At 40.6% G+C, this 20,264-nt stretch overlaps 1 protein-coding gene across 2 annotated transcripts in view; it reads right to left on the reverse strand.

The window, feature by feature from the left end:
• The window catches only part of LOC137422091 (cadherin-17-like), a 327,803-nt gene that overhangs the window by 291,010 nt on the left and 16,529 nt on the right, over positions 1–20,264 (reverse strand). For both annotated transcript variants that reach the window (XM_068108842.2, XM_068108841.2), the window contains exons 2-3: positions 7,653–7,731; positions 4,816–4,914 (exon numbers count right to left, since the gene is read on the reverse strand). In XM_068108842.2, coding sequence (XP_067964943.2) covers positions 4,816–4,914; positions 7,653–7,709 — 156 coding nt within the window. In that variant the 5' untranslated portion in view covers positions 7,710–7,731. The remainder of the gene's footprint in view (positions 1–4,815; positions 4,915–7,652; positions 7,732–20,264) is intronic.

Below are 20,264 nucleotides of genomic sequence, written 5' to 3' on the forward strand. Positions count from 1 at the left end.
AATATTCTGGTGTATTTTGGCAATCACATCAATATTCTGGTGTATTTTGGCCATCACATCAATATTCTGGTGTATTTTGTCTATCACATCAAAATTCTGGGGTAGATTGTCGATCACACCAATATTTTGGTGTATTTTGGCCATGCCATCAATATTCTGGTGTATTTGTTGATCATATCAATAATCGGGTGCATTTTGTCCATCACGTCAGTATTCTGGTGTAGTTTGTCTTTCACATCAATATTCTGGTGTCGTTTGTCGATCACATCAATATTCTGGTGCAGTTTGTCGATCACATCAATATGCCAGTGTATTTTGGCCATCACATCAATATTCTCGTGTATTTTGTCGATCACATCAATATTCTGGTGTAGTTTGTCGATCACATCAATATTCTGGTGTATTTTGCCCATCACATCAATATTCTGGTGTATTTTGGCCATCACATCAATATTCTGGTGTATTTTGGCCATCACATCAATATTCTGGTGTATTTTGGCCATCACATCAATATGCTGGTGTATTTTGTCTGTCACATCAAAATTCTGGGGTAGATTGTCGATCACACCAATATTTTGGTGTATTTTGGCCATGCCATCAATATTCTGGTGTATTTTGTTGATCATATCAATAATCGGGTGTATTTTGTCCATCACGTCAGTATTCTGGTGTAGTTTGTCTATCACATCAATATTCTGGTGTCGTTTGTCGATCACATCAATATTCTGGTGCAGTTTGTCGATCACATCAATATGCCAGTGTATTTTGGCCATCACATCAATATTCTCGTGTATTTTGTCGATCACATCAATATTCTGGTGTAGTTTGTCGATCACATCAATATTCTGGTGTATTTTGGCCATCACATCAATATTCTGGTGTATTTTGGCCATCTCATCAATATTCTGGTGTATTTTGTCTATCACATCAATATTCTGGTGTATTTTGGCCATCACATCAATATTCTGGTGTATTTTGGCCATCACATCAATATTCTGGTGTATTTTGTCTATCACGTCAATATTCTGGTGTAGTTTGTCGATCACATCAATATTCTGGTGTAGTTTGTCGATCACATCAATATTCTGGTGTATTTTGGCCATCACATCAATATTCTGGTGTATTTTGGCCATCACATCAATATTCTGGTGTATTTTGGCCATCACATCAATACTCTGGTGTATTTTGTCTATCACATCAAAATTCTGGGGTAGATTGTCGATCACACCAATATTTTGGTGTATTTTGGCCATGCCATCAATATTCTGGTGTATTTTGTTGATCATATCAATAATCGCATGTATTTTGTCCATCACGTCAGTATTCTGGTGTAGTTTGTCTATCACATCAATACTCTGGTGTCGTTTGTCGATCACATCAATATTCTGGTGCAGTTTGTCGATCACATCAATATACCAGTGTATTTTGGCCATCACATCAATATTCTCGTGTATTTTGTCGATCACATCAATATTCTGATGTAGTTTGTCGATCACATCAATATTCTGGTGTATTTTGGCCATCACATCAATATTCTGGTGTATTTTGGCCATCTCATCAATATTCTGGTGTATTTTGGCCATCTCATCAATATTCTGGTGTATTTTGTTGATCATATCAATAATCGGGTGTATTTTGTCTATCACGTCAATATTCTGGTGTATTTTGGCCATCACATCAATATTCAGGTGTATTTTATCGATCACATCAATATTCAGGTGGATTTTATCGATCACATCAATAATCGGGTGTATTTCTCTTAAAAGGTGTTTTTCCATATTTGATATAAATAAATATAGTAAAATCAATTTTTTTATTCCCTCCAATCCGCATTTCGTCACCTCCGCATTTTGTCGTTTTTTTGGGCGGGTGAATAATTAATTGATCGTTTACGTGATCACTCCCGAACAAAACCTGTATTGCATCATTTCCTCTTCATGAGTTGTAATCAAAATGAACCTTTGTTTCCTCAAAATGCACCTTTATTTTATGATTGAACATCAATATTCTGGTTTGTTGTGTCTATCACGTCAATATTTTGGTGTATTTTGTTGCTGTTCAATGTTCAAATGTAAACTAGAGGCCTGAAGTCTATGGCCTTAAAAAGTGATGAGCAAAATGGCAGACGTGCGTGGCTAAAAATGATAATTATCTCGGAACTTCTCTTAATGTTGTCATCATAATTACCAAGTTTTTTTTTTTTTTTTTTTTTTTAACACAACCAGTTGGGAAGAAACAGTATTGTTCTTGGGTTTGTTGATCTGGAGAAAGCATTCGATAGGGTTCCACGTGAAGTAGTGACATGGGCATTGAGGAAGTTAGGAGTGGAGGAATGGTTGATCAGAGTAGTGATGGCAATGTACAAAAGAGCGCGCACAGCTGTAAGGACGAAGGACGGGAACAGTGGTGAGTTTGAGGTGAAGGTGGGAGTGCATCAGGGGTCGGTACTAAGTCCACGACTATTTGTAGCTGTGATGGAGGTGCTGGCTCGGAACGTAAAGGAGGGTTTACCGTGGGAGTTGTTGTATGCAGATGATCTGGTGTTGATTGCGGAAAGTATTGATGGACTGAAGGAAAAGATGAACAAGTGGAAGGAATGTATGGAGACAAAAGGTCTGAAGGTGAATATAGGAAAGACGAAGGTGATGGCAAGTGGTAAAGCATGTGCTGAGGTGGAAAGAACTGGGAAGTGGCCGTGTGCTGTGTGCAGGAAGGGTGTCGGAGTGAACTCCATTCAATGTACAATGTGCGCTGAGTTGGTTCATCAAAAATGTAGTGGTCTGAGAGGGTCATTAACCAGTGTGGCAGCTACATTCAAATGTAAGGTGTGCATAGAGGGAGCTGCAGATGGAGGAAATGTTGAGTTGGATCTTGGAGACGGCGTGAAACTGGAAGGTGTGAAAATATTTAGCTACCTTGGAGACATGCTGAATGGAGAAGGTGGATCAGACTCGGCAATGGTTGCTGGAGGGAGATGTGCATGGAAGAAGTTTCGGGAACTGAGTGTCATGTTGACGAGGAGGGGAGTGTCGTTCAAGCTGAAGGGAAAGGTGTATGCTGCATGTGTGAGATTTTTTTATTTTTTTTTGTATACCGAATCGAGGCTCGTGAAAGAGCTAACATTTATTTCACAAACAAATCAACCAGACAAACAAATTATATAAAAAGAGGGAGCGGAAGACAAGATGGGGGAGAGAAGGGGAAGCACACAAACATAACATTTGAGAGCAGGGAGATTTGTGGGAGGGAGAGGGCTTGGGGGGAGGAGGTGTGGGAAGGGGGCGGGGGGTGGGAGAAGTATAAAACACAAGGACACCAAGGACTTCCAGGCCAGAAGTTGGTATTTCAAAAAAGTGGATTTGGGGTGAAGTTAGTGGGGGTAGAAAAGGTCAAGGTTTTGGATGGGGGAAGATAAGAGATGGTGGTGAACAGCTGTTTTAAAGACCTGGAGGGTGGAGTGGGATTGAAGAGAGTGAGGGAGTTTGTTCCAGAGGTGGGAGAAAAGAGGAATGACGGAGTGAACGTGAGCAGAGTGTCTTGATTTTGGCAGTTTAACCATAAGAGGGTTGCAGGCAGATCTTGTGCGACCTGTAGGAATATTTGGGGGACAGAGCCCAGAGAGAGCTGGGGGGGCAAGGCCAGAGAGGAGTCGGCAGAAGACGGAAAGACCACCAACCTGCCTGCGGTGAGTGAGTGAAAGGCCCTCGGAGTTAGCTTCATTGCGGGAGATTCCAATGATTCTGAACGCTTTGGTTTCAACAGCGTGAAGCCGAGCTAGGTGTGAGGCAGGAGCACCAGCCCAGAGGGGAGAGCAGTATTCCATTGAGCTGCAGGTGAAAGCCTTGTATGTGGTGAGGAGCTCAGGTGTGCCAAGGAAGGACTTCGCACGACGGAGGATGCCCATTCGGCTACTGGCTTTGGAGGCCAGATTTGAAATAATGTTTTCCCAGGAAAGATCATGGCAGATAGTGAGACCCAAAAGCTTGAGTGACAGAACTTCTTGGAGAGGATTATTCAGAAAGTGGATGGGAGGGTTGTCCAGTCGGTCTTTTCGGAGAGACATCGTAAGAGTGTGAGATTTGTCAGGATTGAAAGACATGTTCCACTTGTTTGCCCAGTCTGTGATTTTGTCCAGGTCTGCAGAGACTGAGGAGGCTGCAGACTGCCGATCTGAGGGATGAAGAATGGAGCGACAGAGAGTAGAGGCATCAGACTGTTATGATTTATTGTGTTACTTATTGTGTTTTTGTGTTTTATTTATTGTGTTTGTGTTTAATGTATTTATTGTGTTTAAGTGTTATGATTTATGGGAGAGAGACATGGGTAATGAACGTAGAGCAGCAACGAAGGCTGGAAAGGGTGTAAATGCGAATGGTTCTGTGGATGTGCGGAGTATCGTTGAGAGAGAGGAAGACAAATGATGAATTGCGAAAGATGATGGGAATAGAGCCTGTGATTGATGCTGTGAAGAGAAACAGGTTGAGATGGTTTGGTCATGTGTTGAGGAAGGATGAAAGTGACTGGTTGAGAAGAGTGATGGAAATGAATGTAGAAGGAAGTAGAGGACGGGGAAGACCGAGAAAGACTTGGCTAAAGGTGGTGGAAGAAGAAATGCGGCAAGGGGATTAACAAAGGGAGATGTAGAAAATAGGGCAAAATGGAGAAGATGGTCATGGGGACCGCAAGGCTGTTGCGGTCCCCGCTCCCGCGCTAGCAGGGAAAATAGCCTTAAAATGCCTGTTGTTGTTGTTGTTGTTGTTGTTGTTGTTGTTGTTGTTAGGAAGAAACACCGTGACTTTCTCGAGTTTTCCTGACCTGTCCAATGCGATGCGGAAGGTTTCCCTCATAGTTCTCTTTCACAGTTATGACCTGAGACGAGGTAGCTGTAGATGACCATGCGACACAGAACCAAACCTGCAACACAAACAGGTGAGTCAAACAGGTATCTGATGTTTCTGGGATTATCTACTTCCTGTGTACAAATTATCCTTTATTAAGAGGCATTCAGTACAACACTTTGGACTTATTTGTGACTGGATTCATATTGTCCTGTCTGTAGCTGGTTAAGACCAGCCTTGGACGAATAACCGAGACAGTTTTACTCCCGAGGTGACCAGCAGAATTTTTAGCAGTTATTTTTGGCACGCGCGGAGGGAAGAGATGTGAGGTATTTATCTCACGAAACACACAGGTTTATTCCCAAACCCACAAACAAGTTAACACGACATGGAAATTCAACAAATAAAATGTAATGAAAATAAATCAAGAAATAAAATGAATGCTGAGGTAAAACTAAGTCCTATTTTGAGGGACCCTGCACACAGTGTCAAAAACACACAAGGGAAGGATAAAATGAAAATATAACCCCTTCAGCCTGCACTTAGCTTGGCATCCCAACGAGTACTTTTAGAAGGCTTGGCGGCTGTTGTAATTGGGGTAGCCACTCACGCAGGAAGTGGCCCATAATGGCGGCATCGAACGCCACGCGTCGAAGGCACTACAAGCGTTCCTCCTCTTCGGAGCCAATCACCGGACGTCCCTCCCAGTTTGCCCCGCCCACAATCTCTGGGCCAATCATGTCCCTCACGGGCGTGGCCTGTTTCCTATGATCCTTTGGAGGTGGGGCTTAGTTCGATCGGCAATGTTCGGGTTCTGTCGGCTGTTGTTGTCGTTAAATGGAGGTTTTGCATTGCCAGCCTTGTAAATATAAAACGTAAAGGGAAAGTCACAGAGGGAAATCACATACTGGAGCAAACTAACCCTAATCCCTAACTAGTTATCTTCACCACTCATGTGCTACACCTCTCTTGTGAAGACACATAAACAATCTTAAGCTACAGTCTCCCTACTTAAGTACATCGAGATTTCTCCTATGCATCCACGGTCCATGCTTCAATTATACAATCCTACCTTTACGATGGGGTTCTTCCATCTACCCCCATAAACGTAACAATATTTATCACAAAGTTGTGATATTTTTACAGTGGAGGCCATGGAGTAATGCCGTCCAGAACGGCGTTTGTCTGTCTGTCCATATGTCCCCACAAACGTACACCAATCAGAGTTGAGGATCTGGTCATATGACAGGGGGACACGTTTATGACCATGAAAACCTTGCAAAACCCTACAAACCTCCCAAACCCTCCAATCCCTCCAATCCCTCCAATCCCTCCAAACCCACCATACCCTTCAAACACTCCAAATCCTTCAAATCCTTCAAATCCTTCAAATCCTCCAAACCCTCCAAACCCTCCAAACCCTCCAAACCTTTCAAACCCTACAAACCCTCCAAGCCCTCCAAACAAACACTCCAAACACTCCAAACCCTCCAAACACTCCAAGCCCTCCAAACAAACACTCCAAACACTCCAAACACTCCAACCCCTACAAACCCACGCTTAGAGAAAACAGAAACGCCGGCATCATTTACCATCGAATGATTTAGTGAGTTTGTTGAAACAATTCTCCATGGGTAGACACTCCTATGTGGAGAGTTTTGAGTCAATGACTCAAGCTGGTGCGGAGAAAACAAATTTAAAGTGAATAAAGGTGAAAATTCCACAACATGTTCAAGAATGGTGGTGGACGCCAATTACTAGTTTGTTATTAATTTAAATAGTCAAGAGTCGTGGAAGACATAGAACACAGAATGGATCAGCACGCAATGTAAAACAAGGAATCAGAACTGACTGGGGCAACACAACAACAACAACAACAACAACAATGACAACACAAGGAATCAGAACTGACTGGGCAAACACAACAACAACAACAACAACAACAACAACATAGTGAATTAGAACTTGACTAGTGCAACACAACAACAACAACACACAAGGAATCAGAACTGACTGGTGCAACACAACAGTAACACAAGGAATCAGAACTGACTGGGGCAACACAACAACAACAAAAACAACACATGGAATCAGAACTGACTGGCGCAACACAACAACAACAAAACACAAGGAATCAGAACTGATTGGGGCAACACAACAACAACAACAATAACAACACAAGGAACCATAATTGACTTGGGCAACACAACAACAACAAAACACAAGGAATCAGAATTGACTGGAGCAACATAACAACAACAACAACAACAACAACAACAACACAAGGAATCAGAACTGAGTGGAGCGACACAACAAGAACACAAGGAATCAGAACTGACTGGGGCAACACAACAACAACACAAGCAAAAGCAGGAGAAGGGGGGAAACCACAACAACAGGGTGGAGGGAGAAAATATACAGAGATGGACAAACAAGGGATGTGCAGGTAAAGTTGAGGGGGATGGATAACATGGATGCTTCCACTGAAGCTTATCCACTAACATGCTGCCATTGAAGCAAAATTTGGTGGGGGGATTGAGGGAGGATGATGGTCGTGAATAGCTGTCTAGGAGACCTGGAGGGAAGGCCCAGTTGTTGTTTTCATCAAGTTTAGTTTTAGTACAAAGCGGATGCGGTCCCAGACAGTTTTATACCTTTTGTTCTGGAACCTTATTAAACCCTTACCATGGCCGCGTGGTGGTAGGTATTACCATTGATATAAACGCATGTCTGATGTTATTTTCCATTCATAGATTAATGAGTGAATGAAGAAATGATTGGTGCATCTCCCGCCCGATGGTCTCTTCCACTGACCAGTAAGATTACAGGTAGTCGTGCTTGGAGCCAGTTCAAGTTCTGCTGAAGCTCCATAATGGTGAGTAATCTCTACAACCTGTGTGAACACAAACATTTTAAAATCATGATCATATAACACGGTGTTCTCGCATCATCATCATCAATACCATCATTGGTCTTGCATTCATAGTTACTCATAAACAACCAATCCTGACTTTCAATTGTTGGACACCTCAAACCACCTCAAACCACCTCAAACCATGGGCCTACAAGGTGACTCAAGTCCCAGGACACGTGTTTAGCTTCTTATTTAAGAAGATTTGTTTATACCATGTATTTATACTGTTTTTTTTTTTAGATTATACAACTAATATATTAAACCAAGATGGCAGACACTAGTCCATTTACAGTGGAAGAGAGGTTGGTATCAGTGGTGTGGTACCAGAAGAGGAGAAACACAAACAAGACAATGAAACAAGTACAATAAGACTTTGAGGAGCGTTTTGGAAATCCATCACCGTTGGTACAGAAATGGGGGTTCTAAAACACACCCAATTTTACATGTAAGTGAATGGGGAAATGCGTAGGAACGTATGGGACACCCAACAAAAACATAAAAAAACATCCGTCTGTTTCTCCCTTTTCCATCGAAACCATTAACAAAAGTTAAATCCTCAATAGACGCCCAAACCCTCTGTTGATTCTAAAACACACCCAATTTTACATGTAAGTGAATGGGGGAAATGCATTGGAACTTATGAATCATCCCCCCTACTTTCCCATTTTTATCCAATAATTTATCCCAACCCATTTTTTAAAACCAAATCCATAGGAACTACAAACCACATATTCTTTTACATACATACAGAGAACCAATGAATATTTGTTGATTCTAAAACACTCATTCCACTCTATTTTCTGCCATCCTTTCTTTGAACTCATGTAGAGAGCCCCCAACGAATATCTGCCTATGTTCTTTTTTAGGGAATCACTTAATTTTCTTATTGAACTCATGACCATCGAGAATATTGATAAACAAATAGTATGTTTGATCTTGGTTCTTGGTTTAAGTATCTTTGTTGATGGTTCTTGGTTTAAGTATCTTTGTTGGGCAGAGATGAAATGGTAAACCTCTTATTGCTTTTGTCTGAGCACCTACCGAGCCACGTATCATTTTTGAGTTTGTCGTAAATTATTTTTCCATTGAACTTTTGATAACCATCAAAGCTTTCTGTCCATTCAAGGATGTTTATTTTCTTTACATCCTCTAACTTATTTGTATTTAATTTATCTGCCTATTTGTTTTATCCACTTTTGTTTTAGTTATTTCTGCAATAAGGCTTATTTGATATTTCTCACATTCGTGATGTTTTCCATTTTTATAAAAAGGCTGTGATTTTCTCCACTCTTTAGTTTGGTTAATGCTTGGTTCTATCATTCATATACCAGTTAACAAAGATGGCGGTAGCCGTTAAACCCCCCCTTCCCTTTTTATTATTAATTCTTATGTATATCTTAACACTTGTACTTATATTTTAAATATCTTAACACTTATGTTTATCTTAACACTTAAATTTTCTTAACCCTAATATTAGCTTATCACTTATCTTAATACTCATATCCATAAGGGATACTATCAATTCCATTGTCTAAAATAAACCTCTTATCATCAAAAGCCCCCGATGCTTTCTTATTTACCTCCTCTGTATATAATAGATGTTTATAACTTTGTATTGTATTCATTTCTCTATACTCTTCTTTCTTAAATGTTAAACAGTTGTAATAATGTTCATAGTTTATTGTTTCTTTAATTACATTTTTCTTTACTCCCTTTAACTTTTTATCACTCTTTTCAACATTATTATCAATATATTTATAAGCATAAGCCTTCGATCTCAAACCTAGAAATTCACTCATTATCTTTCCACCCAATTAATCTTCAAACTTTCCAATAACCTTTTTATTCTTTGTGGAGAATAGTTTGTTATCTGATTTATAATCTCTTGTATCATAAATATTAACATCCTCAGACATATCCTTATAAATATCCTCTGTATTTATTTTCAAAATAAAACTGTCTGAATCCATATATAGTAGATTAATATCGTCCACATATCTCCTCTTCAAATTATTATAAAAGTAGTCATACATTAATAATTTTGATAAGTCAAGAATTGTTGTTCATATATAAATAGGTTTATCCATTTCAATACTCTCTTTAACCAAATGGAGAGCACAAAAGTTCTCTGAAAACACGTCTACTCTTTGAAAACTGGGTCTATTAATTAATTTAGATGCTTGCTTCCAAGATGTAGCAAGTCTTATATTTTGTCTGTTCCTAACATTTTCCATCGTCTTACCAAATACAGCATTATACATTCATTTATAAAAGTCCTTCTCAAAATCTGTTTTTGCTTCTGTTCTCCTTTTTGTGTTAAAATCAATATAGGTCTTTAACCAATGACTTTGTATAAATTCTAAAATTTTAGGAATTTTCTTCACTCTCAAACCAGCAGATAAAAATTGTCTTACATTCCTTTGATGTAAAACACAATTCCCTTTATCCTGTAATGTAGTAAGTCGTTTTTCTGTTGATTTACCTGTCGTAAGAAATGATTGCTGATAACTGCTAAGCCATTCTTTTCTTGGACTTTATTTATCAGGGGTGTCGGGCAGGTCTTTGTGTTTGTTGTGTTCTTCTGGATATTTTAAATCAACTTCAAAATAATATCCAACTTTAGCTTTATCTAAGTCTTTTTGAAAAGATATAACGATGTCTTGTAAAACTTTTTTATAATTATTTTCTTTTACCCATTTAAGTTTCCCATAAGGTAAAGCTTGAGACATAGCCCATCTATATAAATTGTTGGCATCATTATACATCAAGTAAGAACTATCTTTTTCAGCATCATAGTTCGGAAGATATTTGTTGTTTGCTTTAGCATATCTCTTTGAACATACTTGAGATATTCCTCCTCTTTTAGCCTTCTCTATCATCAAAAGCATATCTACATCACCGATTAATTCCAAATCCTGTTTAGTCATTTTTAACATAGCACTCCAAGCTAATCCTGGGGCAGTGTAATAATGAGCAGGGTCTAAATTTTAATTGGGACAGACGGTTCTAAAAGTCTCAAACACATCAGCCAATAAAAGAACATCAGTTTTAAGATACAAATCGTGATATTCCCCAAGGTTCTTTATATTAAACTTCTTCCAAATATTTTGTGCTTGAGTGTAATCTTTATCAGTTATATGACCTTTATTTAACTCATGATAGAAATTCTTTTTAGAGGGAAGTTGTGTTTCTTTAAACCTATTCAAATGAATCCATATAATCATAAGGATATATCCCCTTTTGTGATAGGAGTTCAATCTCTTCTTGAATTGAAAAATGTGATTTAAGATTTGGAAAGTTTTTAACATTTGATACCAAGTCAGATAATGGACTTGCCATAAATTTGAATGTGTCGAGAAATCTGATATGAGTTATGGGAGATGTATGAATTGTTTTTGTGAATGAAATGTGTTTTTGGAAATTTGGCTGAAATGTCTCCACTGGTTTTACTCAATTATTTTATAAATAGATGTGTGTCATAGTGAGCATTGTTGTGAAGAAAGACTGGAATGAAAGAGGGAAGTTTAAAATTGAGATTACAACTTTGATGAGCCAGACCTATATTTACCAGTGAGATGACAATGGCCTCTTACCTTTGGACCTTCACTACTTTCCTACTCACAAATATGACAGATATTATTTTTCCTAAATTTCCTTTTCTCTTCTTTTGTTAAGCACATTGGCGATATACGTTTTTCCCATTATCCCAGATAATTGAATACAGTCTTTCTGCAGTTGTTTTACAAACTCACGGGAGGCATCTTCTCCTCTGTAAAGTTCTAACTTGTTGTATTCATCACCTACGGCTGATTTGATATACAGACTTGGCATTTAATATGGAATATTTTTTTTGTGGGGGTGAACTTACTTTTCAAGATGTCTTAGAACCAAAAGTTCATTGGAATTATGTTGAAATTAATCTAGATTTTGTTAATGTGACCTTTAAAAGAAACAAAAACCACATTTGACATTTCGAAGCAAATAAATTGATCCTTGAAAGTGATGTAAACTGATATCGAACTCAATTCATGGAGAGTACTGTGTTAAACCTCTGTACGTTTTCCAGAAGTATCTCTTTATTTTGCACATTAACCAATTTTTTTTTTAACAAAAACAAAAGTTAAATTACGCCTGGGATTACGGACAGTAAAATTACAGTTCAGTACTTCGTGTAACCCCCACGAGCATTCAGGAGAGCACGTACACGTTGAGTCATGCTGTTCACGAGATTTGCCAAGGTTTGGACAGCAATCGCTTGCCATGCAGTGACAATAGCCTGCTGCAATTCACGCACAGAGGCAGGCTGCTGGTCCAAGTTGTCGATTTGACGCGTTAGTTCTGCCCACAAGTTCTCTATCAGATTCATATCCGGGGACATGGCAGGCCACTCCATATGCTCGACACCACGGTCAGCAAGAAAGTGTTGGATCATGCGAGCATAATGAGGCCGTGCATTGTCATCTTGGAAGACAAAGTTTCCTCGAAAGGCTGCACGAGCAAATGGAAGCAATGTTTCTTGCTTTTCCAGAATTTCCAGAATGGCCCTGTACTTGAACTGGTTCAGGTTTCCATTCAGAACAACCAGGTCAGTTTTGCCCCCTGCATGAAAAGCAGCCCAAACAGTCACCCCACCACCTCCAGCTTGGACTCTTGGCACTATACAATCTTTGTTGTAGGCTTCTTGCACTTGTCTGCACACTCGGACGCGACCATCTTGACGATAGACCAGAAATCTAGACTCGTCACTGAAGATCACATGATTCCAGTGTCCTGGCTGCCATTGACGGTGCTCTCTGGCCCACTGCAATCGGCGCTGGCAGTGTTCTTCTGGTCAGGCGTGGCTTTCTCAGGGGACGCCTGGCACGATAGCCTGCTTGAACCAGTCGTTGGTTGACTAGCCTTCTGGATACAGGCACATTTGTCAGTTGCTGCCACTCAGCCCTAAGCCGATTAGCTGACTTGGTACGGCCATTGCGGACTAACCGGTGCAGCTGGCGATCATCCCTCCTTGTGGTTCTGCGGGGACGTCCTGGCCTCGGTATTGGAGTGGGGACACCCCTCTGAGCATTTCTTTTCAGGATCTTTGACACCTGACCTTGAGTGATGCCATACTGCCGAGCAATAGCACGCTCTTTCATGCTGTAATTTCGTAAAGCCACCACTCCATGACAAACAGCATTGTCGAGTTGACAGACCATCTCCAGAGGAAGCGGCAATAACTTTTGGAGACATGCAGCAGTTGTTTTCCACTAATACAGAACGCAACAACCCTTATATACCCGATTGTGAAGCCAATTGTCAAATGCACCTGTCCGTACATTTTGCCACGCCACCTGTGATATAATCCTGTTGTTGACTTCTTGCTGCGACAGACAATCAGTGATATGGTTCTTTTAACAAATAAATCACCAAAGTGTAAAAGAAACTCACCAGATTGATATACTGAGTTAAGAAAGTAAACCCAAGTCAAGAAAAAAAAAAATTCCATATTAAATGCCAAGTCTGTAATAACAGAATCCACAAAGTATGTTTTTGATATTTATTTGTGTATGATTGATCTGGATTTGGAGAAGCAGAATCTATCTTTTCAAGGATACTTTCACAATCAGCGTATATCACAAATGGATGTTTCATAGATTTGTTGAAATCTTTGAATGATATGTTTGAACCTAATTTTGGCATGTTAATTATGGTTGATTTATGATTACTACAATATTTTGAATGTTGGTTTAATCGTTCTTTCGTATGAAAGAAGTTGAGACATCGCTTATAGAGTTTTACATTTACATATGACAGAGTTTTACATATGTTTTACATTTTCTATTGAATACTTGTGAAGTGGTTAATCTTGATACATTTTTGATGGAAGCATAATGTGAATTTTCTCCCGAACAATAACAGAAGGTCAATGTGTTTCATCATTTTTATAGTTTTTGAAAATTTTAATATTTGAACTTTGTTTGTATCCATTAATCCATATACATTAACAGATAGATTTATTCTCTTCCTCAAATTTTGGAATATCTATCAATGACAAGGGAAAGTTCAAATCTTTCACATTAAGTTCATTAATGTATGGTAAGTAATGACCTACTATGTTAAGATTAAGTTTCTGTGGGTGAAGGTGAGCAAGAACAGAGTATAGAAAACATTTATTATTGTTATGTCAGTTGGGTCGGCCATATCTAGATCCAGGTAGATCTGCATAGGTAGGTTCTTCATCTGTCGTGATAGGGAAACCTCCCCTGTAATAAGTTATGTTTAGGCGGTTTGTTCAGATTAAGGTGTATCTTCATCCCCATTATGAGGAATGGGGCATGATAAATAGTTCTAGGGATTATGCTAACTCCATTGTATGTCAAACCTCTGTGAACATCCCGGTGTCCCTTATGGGAACACGCTCTTATACATTAGCTAGGCCCATTAGCACAACACTAATTAAATCTCCCTCCGCCACAAGACGATAAAACTGACCAGAAGAGCAGACAGCAAGCGACTGCACGCTACGTCGCCATGGCAGGCAGACATCGCACAGGCGGGCCGAGAGCCACGCCCAGGAGAATACGTGATTGACAGGAGGGGGAGGAGCGAGCAACACCAAGAGCACTGATTGGAGAGTAAAGAAGGACTTGTGATTGGCCACCGACCAATGGCATGGGAGCAGGGCACCAAGCGCTCGGCCAATGGGAGGGGACGGATGAGATCAGAAGATTCGGGAAGGCTAGAAGCTACGCACTGGTTGGAGGAGGAAGCACCAGTGACGTCAGAGGACATCTGATAAAAGAGACCGACATTTTCCGACCGACCGACCGAGAGACCGAATGACCGGAGACCGACATTTTCTCTCTTCACCTCTGCCTCTCTTCCCTTTGCCCTCTTGCTCTGGACTGTCCCTCGCGCTGGACCTTCTCTTGCTTCGGACTTTGGTGGAGGAATGAGCAGTTTGAAAGATGGTGGAGGGACGGAAAGCCGTCGATGCTCTTCCCTGCGTTGTTGTGCGAACGACGAGCATACGGGTGAGGCTTGCCGCTGAAGTGTGATGAACAAGGACGCATCAAGGCTGAGTGAATGGGGGACGTGGGGAGGCCTGCTTCGCGCCAACACCAGAGCCACATTGGACGGAGCCTGATAAACCTGATTACTGATTGAGATAAGCCCAAACACGAACGCAAACACGACGATTTATTTTATTCATTCTTCCATTGTTTTGTATCTGGTCTGTGTGGGGACATCCCGATTTAGGACATTTAATTACCGGCGTGTTCTTGTTATTGGCATCCATGGCAACGTAGCCTTGTTCTTTTGTACATAAATTCTGTTTCGTGTGAGTTTAATTTCCTGCAGGTTGAAAACTGCCCGGGATTGCGCCAGGTAAATCTCGCTGCTTCTTCCTCTTTCCTTCTTTACCCCGCGCATATGTATAGTGAAATCCGCCATTGAACGTCGCCTCGGAGTTCAAGCTCGTTTTGGCCATCCGCCATTTCCCCGGTCTTAACCGAGGGGCAATCGCGCGACATTATCATTGTTTTTAATATTAACAACAGCCCTTTTAAGCTCCATCTATTTTGCTAAATCAATATAAGAAGACGACATTATCATTGTTTTTAATATTAACAACAGCCCTTTTAAGCTCTATCTATTTTGCTAAATCAATATAGGAAGAAGCACTAAGAGGGTCTGATTTAAAGATGTGTTTATCTGAAAGATTATTTTTAAAATAACGAATCCACTACCGACCAAACTATTATCAACATTAGTTCTTGTCTTTGCAGGTCATCATAAACATCACATACTAGGAAATCTTGGAATGATGTGATAAAGTGAGGGTTTGTTCTCATGTAGGGAGTTTTTTCATCACCTTCTCTTGTCATAAGCAATTTGAGACCAATAAATGTGTTTTTAATTAGAATTTCAATACTTATTTAATAGAATTTAACCATATCAATGAACTCAAAGAATGAAGATGGTCCTGGTTCATCAAATCGAAACAATCTTATTTTTATATGTCCTTTAAATGCTTCATCAGTGTTTTCAATAGAGTATCCAAGTATCCCCTCTTCATTCTTGTTATGTTGATTGATTGACGAGAAGAGGAAGAAGTTCAAGGAGTGGCAGAAGGCGAAGGGTACGGGAGCAGAAACAGCAGAGCATGAAAGTTATAAGGCAGCCAAGAAGGCTGCAAAGAAAGAGGTAGCAAAGGCGCAGGAGACATGTAGGAAAATGTTTGGAGAACGCTTGGATTCGGAAGAGGGTCAGAGAGCGGTATTCAGGATTGCAAAGCAGATAGCGAAAGAGAGGTGTGATGTGATGGGGGTGAGTTGCTTGAAGGATGAAGTGGGACAAATCGTTGTGGACCCAGATGGAATTAAAGGAAGATGGAAAAGATATATGGAAATGCTTTTGATTACAGAGAATGAATGGGATGGCAACATAGAGAGTAACCCAGTTTTAGGACCGGCAGAGAAGATAACTGAGAAGGAAGTTGAGGAAGCGATAAAAGCAATGAAGAGTAGAAAAGTGGGAGGGCCGATGGGAGTTGTGGGAGATGTGTTGAAGGCAGCAGGAAGTTGGGGTGTGAAGAGAATGACAGAGATCTGTAATCTGGTGGTGAAAGAAGGCCGCATTCCAGTGGATTGGGAACTGAGTACCCTCGTCCCTCTATACAAGGGGAAAGGTGACCCTCTGGAGTGTTGCTCATACCGAGCGATAAAGTTATTGGAGCATGGAATGAAGGTATTGGAAAGGGTGTTGGAGAGGAGGATAAGGAAGAAGGTGAAGATCGACGAAATGCAGTTTGGATTTATGCCAGGAAGAGGAACGACAGATGCGCTCTTTATTGTGAGGCAGTTGCAGGAGAAGTACATGGAGAAGAGGAAGAAGTTGTTTATTGGGTTTGTTGATCTGGAGAAAGCATTCGATAGGGTTCCACGCGAAGTATTGACATGGGCATTGAGGAAGTTAGAAGTGGAGGAATGGTTGATCAGAGTTGTGATGGCAATGTACAATAGAGCGCACACAGCTGTAAGGACGAAGGATGGGAACAGTGGTGAGTTTGAGGTGAAGGTGGGAGTGCATCAGAGGTCGGTACTAAGTCCACTACTATTTGTACCTGTGATGGCGGTGCTGGCTCAGAACGTAAAGGAGGGTTTACCGTGGGAGTTGTTGTATGCAGATGATCTGGTGTTGATTGCGGAAAGTATGGATGGACTGAAGGAAAAGATGAACAAGTGGAAGGAAAGTATGGAGACAAAAGGTCTGAAGGTGAATATAGGAAAGACGAAGGTGATGGCAAGTGGTAAAGCATGTGGTGAGGTGGAAAGAACTGGGAAGTGGCCATGTGCTGTGTGCAGGAAGGGTGTCGGAGTGAACTCCATTCAATGTACAATGTGCGCTGAGTGGGTTCATCAAAAATGTAGTGGTCTGAGAGGGTCATTAACCAGTGTGGCAGCTACATTCAAATGTAAGGTGTGCACAGAGGGAGCTGCAGATGGAGGAAATGTTGAGTTGTATCTTGGAGATGGCGTGAAGCTGGAAGGTGTGAAAACATTTTGCTATCTCGGAGACATGCTGAATGGAGAAGGTGGATCAGACTCGGCAACGGTTGCTAGAGTGAGATGTGCATGGAAGAAGTTTCGGGAACTGAGTGGCGTGGTGATGAGGAGGGGAGTGTCGTTGAAGCTGAAGGGAAAGGTGTATGCTGCATGTGTGAGAAGTGTTATGATTTATGGGAGCGAGACATGGGTCATGAATGTAGAGCAGCAACGAAGGCTGGAAAGGGTGGAAATGCGAATGCTTCGGTGGATGTGCGGAGTGTCGCTGAGAGAGAGAGGAAGACAAATGATGAATTGCGAAAGATGATGGGAATAGAGCCTGTGATTGATGCTGTGAAGAGGAGCAGGTTGAGATGGTTTGGTCATGTGTTGAGGAAGGATGAAAGTGACTGGTTGAGAAGAGTGATGGAAATGAATGTAGAAGGAAGTAGAAGACGGGGAAGACCGAGAAAGACTTGGCTAAAGATGGTGGAAGAAGAAATGCGGGCAAGGGGGTTAACAAGGAGAGATCCAGAAAATAGGGCAAAATGGAGAAGATTGTCATGGGGACCGCAGGGCTAACCCCTGCTCTTGCAGGGAAAATGGCCTTAAAATGCATGTTGTTGTTGTTGTTGTTGTATTCTTGTTATGTTTGTGTGATTGAAGGTGTTTCTTATAACTACCCTTTATAGTACTCTTATAACTGTCTTCAGAGCAGACATAACAATGTTTTGTTTCTCGTTCAAGTGGAGATATTTGTTGGAAAATATTTAATGTGTGTTTCTGGGTTTGAAGGTGTTTGTTATAATATTTATATCCAGTATTACAAATGTTGCAAACTTTGTATTCACCATATTTATATCGTAAAACTTTACTTCAAATAAAAAATTTTGATGAAAATCTAGTGGTAATTTATAGATACTTTTTCGTTTAAAATAAAATTTTCTTGATGAAGATGTCGTTGAAAACCACTTATTTTAGTTAGTCCCTTTGAAGGAGACTGTTTAAGGTTAAAGACCTTATTTTTCAATTTTTTTGGTTAGTCCCTTTGAAGGAGACTGTTTAAGGTTTAAGGCCTTATTTTTCAATTTTTTTGGTTAGTCCCTTTGAAGGAGACTGTTTAAGGTTTAAGAACTTATTTTTCAATTTTCTTTGAAGGAGACTGTTTAAGATTAAATAACTTATTTTTCAATTTTTTTTTGAAGCAGACTGTTTAAGATTAAAGACCTTATTTTTCAAAAGATTTTTTAGTTCGTCCCTTTGAAGGAGACCGTTTAAGGTTAAAGGCCTTATTTTTCAAATTTTTTTTAGTTCGTCCCTTTGAAGGAGACTGTTTAAGGTTAAAGACCTTATTTTTCAAAAAAATTGGAAGGAGACTTTAATCTGCAATTCTATTTCTTCCAAAAGCAAACAATATGTATCAACTTCTTCATTCTCCCCTCTTTCAATGTATAGAGAAGTATCCACTCTATTAGACTTTATAGTTTCCTTTTGAGAACTTAGGTCAATTGCGTAGATTGTATAAAGTTTTTGAAACGCAGCCTTATCCAAAATGGGCTCTTGATTACCGTTGCTTTCACACACCTTTTGGTAAGACTTGTATTCTTCGGCATAATCATTTTTTTCCCAATCAATTTCCAATCTATCTCGCAGGTAAAATGTACCATCCAGAGAAATCCGAAGTTGTTTCACCTTAGCATTATCACTCAGCGCATTATTCTTGTCAGTACCTTCATCTCCATATGCTTTCTTAAAAATGAGTGATCATTATCAGAACTATTACTAATATAGTCTGTGTGAAAAATGTCAAGTACCGCCGTACAGGTGTGCGTGGCCACCTTTGTAACCCTCTAGATTTGGGGAGTACAAGCGACGCACCAAACCCCTTTATATGGGGGAAGGAACCTTGGTCACATTTTTATCCCCATGTGACGTACTTTCTCTTTGGGTCCATTTTCGAGAAAATAGTGAAAACTGGTGACAGATATAGGTGCTTCCTTGTCTGAAGGTGTTCTCTAATAATAAAACCCCAAATCGCATCACACATTGAGAGTATTTTCGTTTTTATTATATAAATAGCTGAAGTAGCCGGCATTGCCTGGAGAGGTGGGAAGGGGAGGGACGGGGGGGGGGCGGGAGAGAAAAGAGGGGAGGTAGGAGAGGAGAGGGGGAAGGGTTGGTAGAAGGGAAGGAGAAGGGAGGTGAGAGGGAGGAAAGTGAAGGAGGACAAATTTACCTGTGCGGAGAGTGCTGTAACCTCAGTGTTGCCCAAGTAAAATAAGGAAATTGTAATACCTACTTCTACCACCACCAGGTCGCTTTACCTGTGCGGGGAGTGCTGTAACCTCAGTGTTGCCCAGGTAAATAAGGAAATTGTAATACCCACTTCCATCACCACCAGGTTGCACTACATGGTACACATTTACATACATAATATATGCTCCCCTGCCCAACCCTCATACCTCCCCCTCCCCCGTGAGGCCGCAGCCATAAGGCCTATGTTACCCCCCACACAAAGTTGTGTTTGTACCCAAAGAATGGAGTTTGTAACTTAAAAGATGTTGTCATGCATAGAACACATACTGTACATACAAAGAGAGAGAGAGAGAGTTTTTGCCGTATAAATATATATATACAGTATACATTCCATGTACAAATCATTAGGAACACCTTCCTAATATTGAGTCGCACCCCTTTTTTGCCCTCAGAACAGCCTCAATTTCTCGGGGCATGGACTCTACGAGGTGTCAAAGCGTTCCACGGGGATGTTCGCCCATGCTGACTCCATTGCTTCCCATAGTTGTGTCAAGTTGACTGGTAGTGGATCTCTACTCCGAATAGCTTGTTCCATCTGATCCCACAGATGCTCAATTGTATTGAGACCTGGTGACTGGGCATGCCACTGCAGTAAGCTGAATTCACCGTCATGTTCGTGGAACCATTCCTGGACAATCCTAGCCTTGTATCATGAGACATTAACCT

The sequence above is a fragment of the Myxine glutinosa genome, chromosome 2 (genome assembly GCF_964187855.1).
Source record: "Myxine glutinosa chromosome 2, kmMyxGlut1.1, whole genome shotgun sequence".
NCBI classification, from domain to species: Eukaryota; Metazoa; Chordata; class Myxini; order Myxiniformes; family Myxinidae; genus Myxine; species Myxine glutinosa.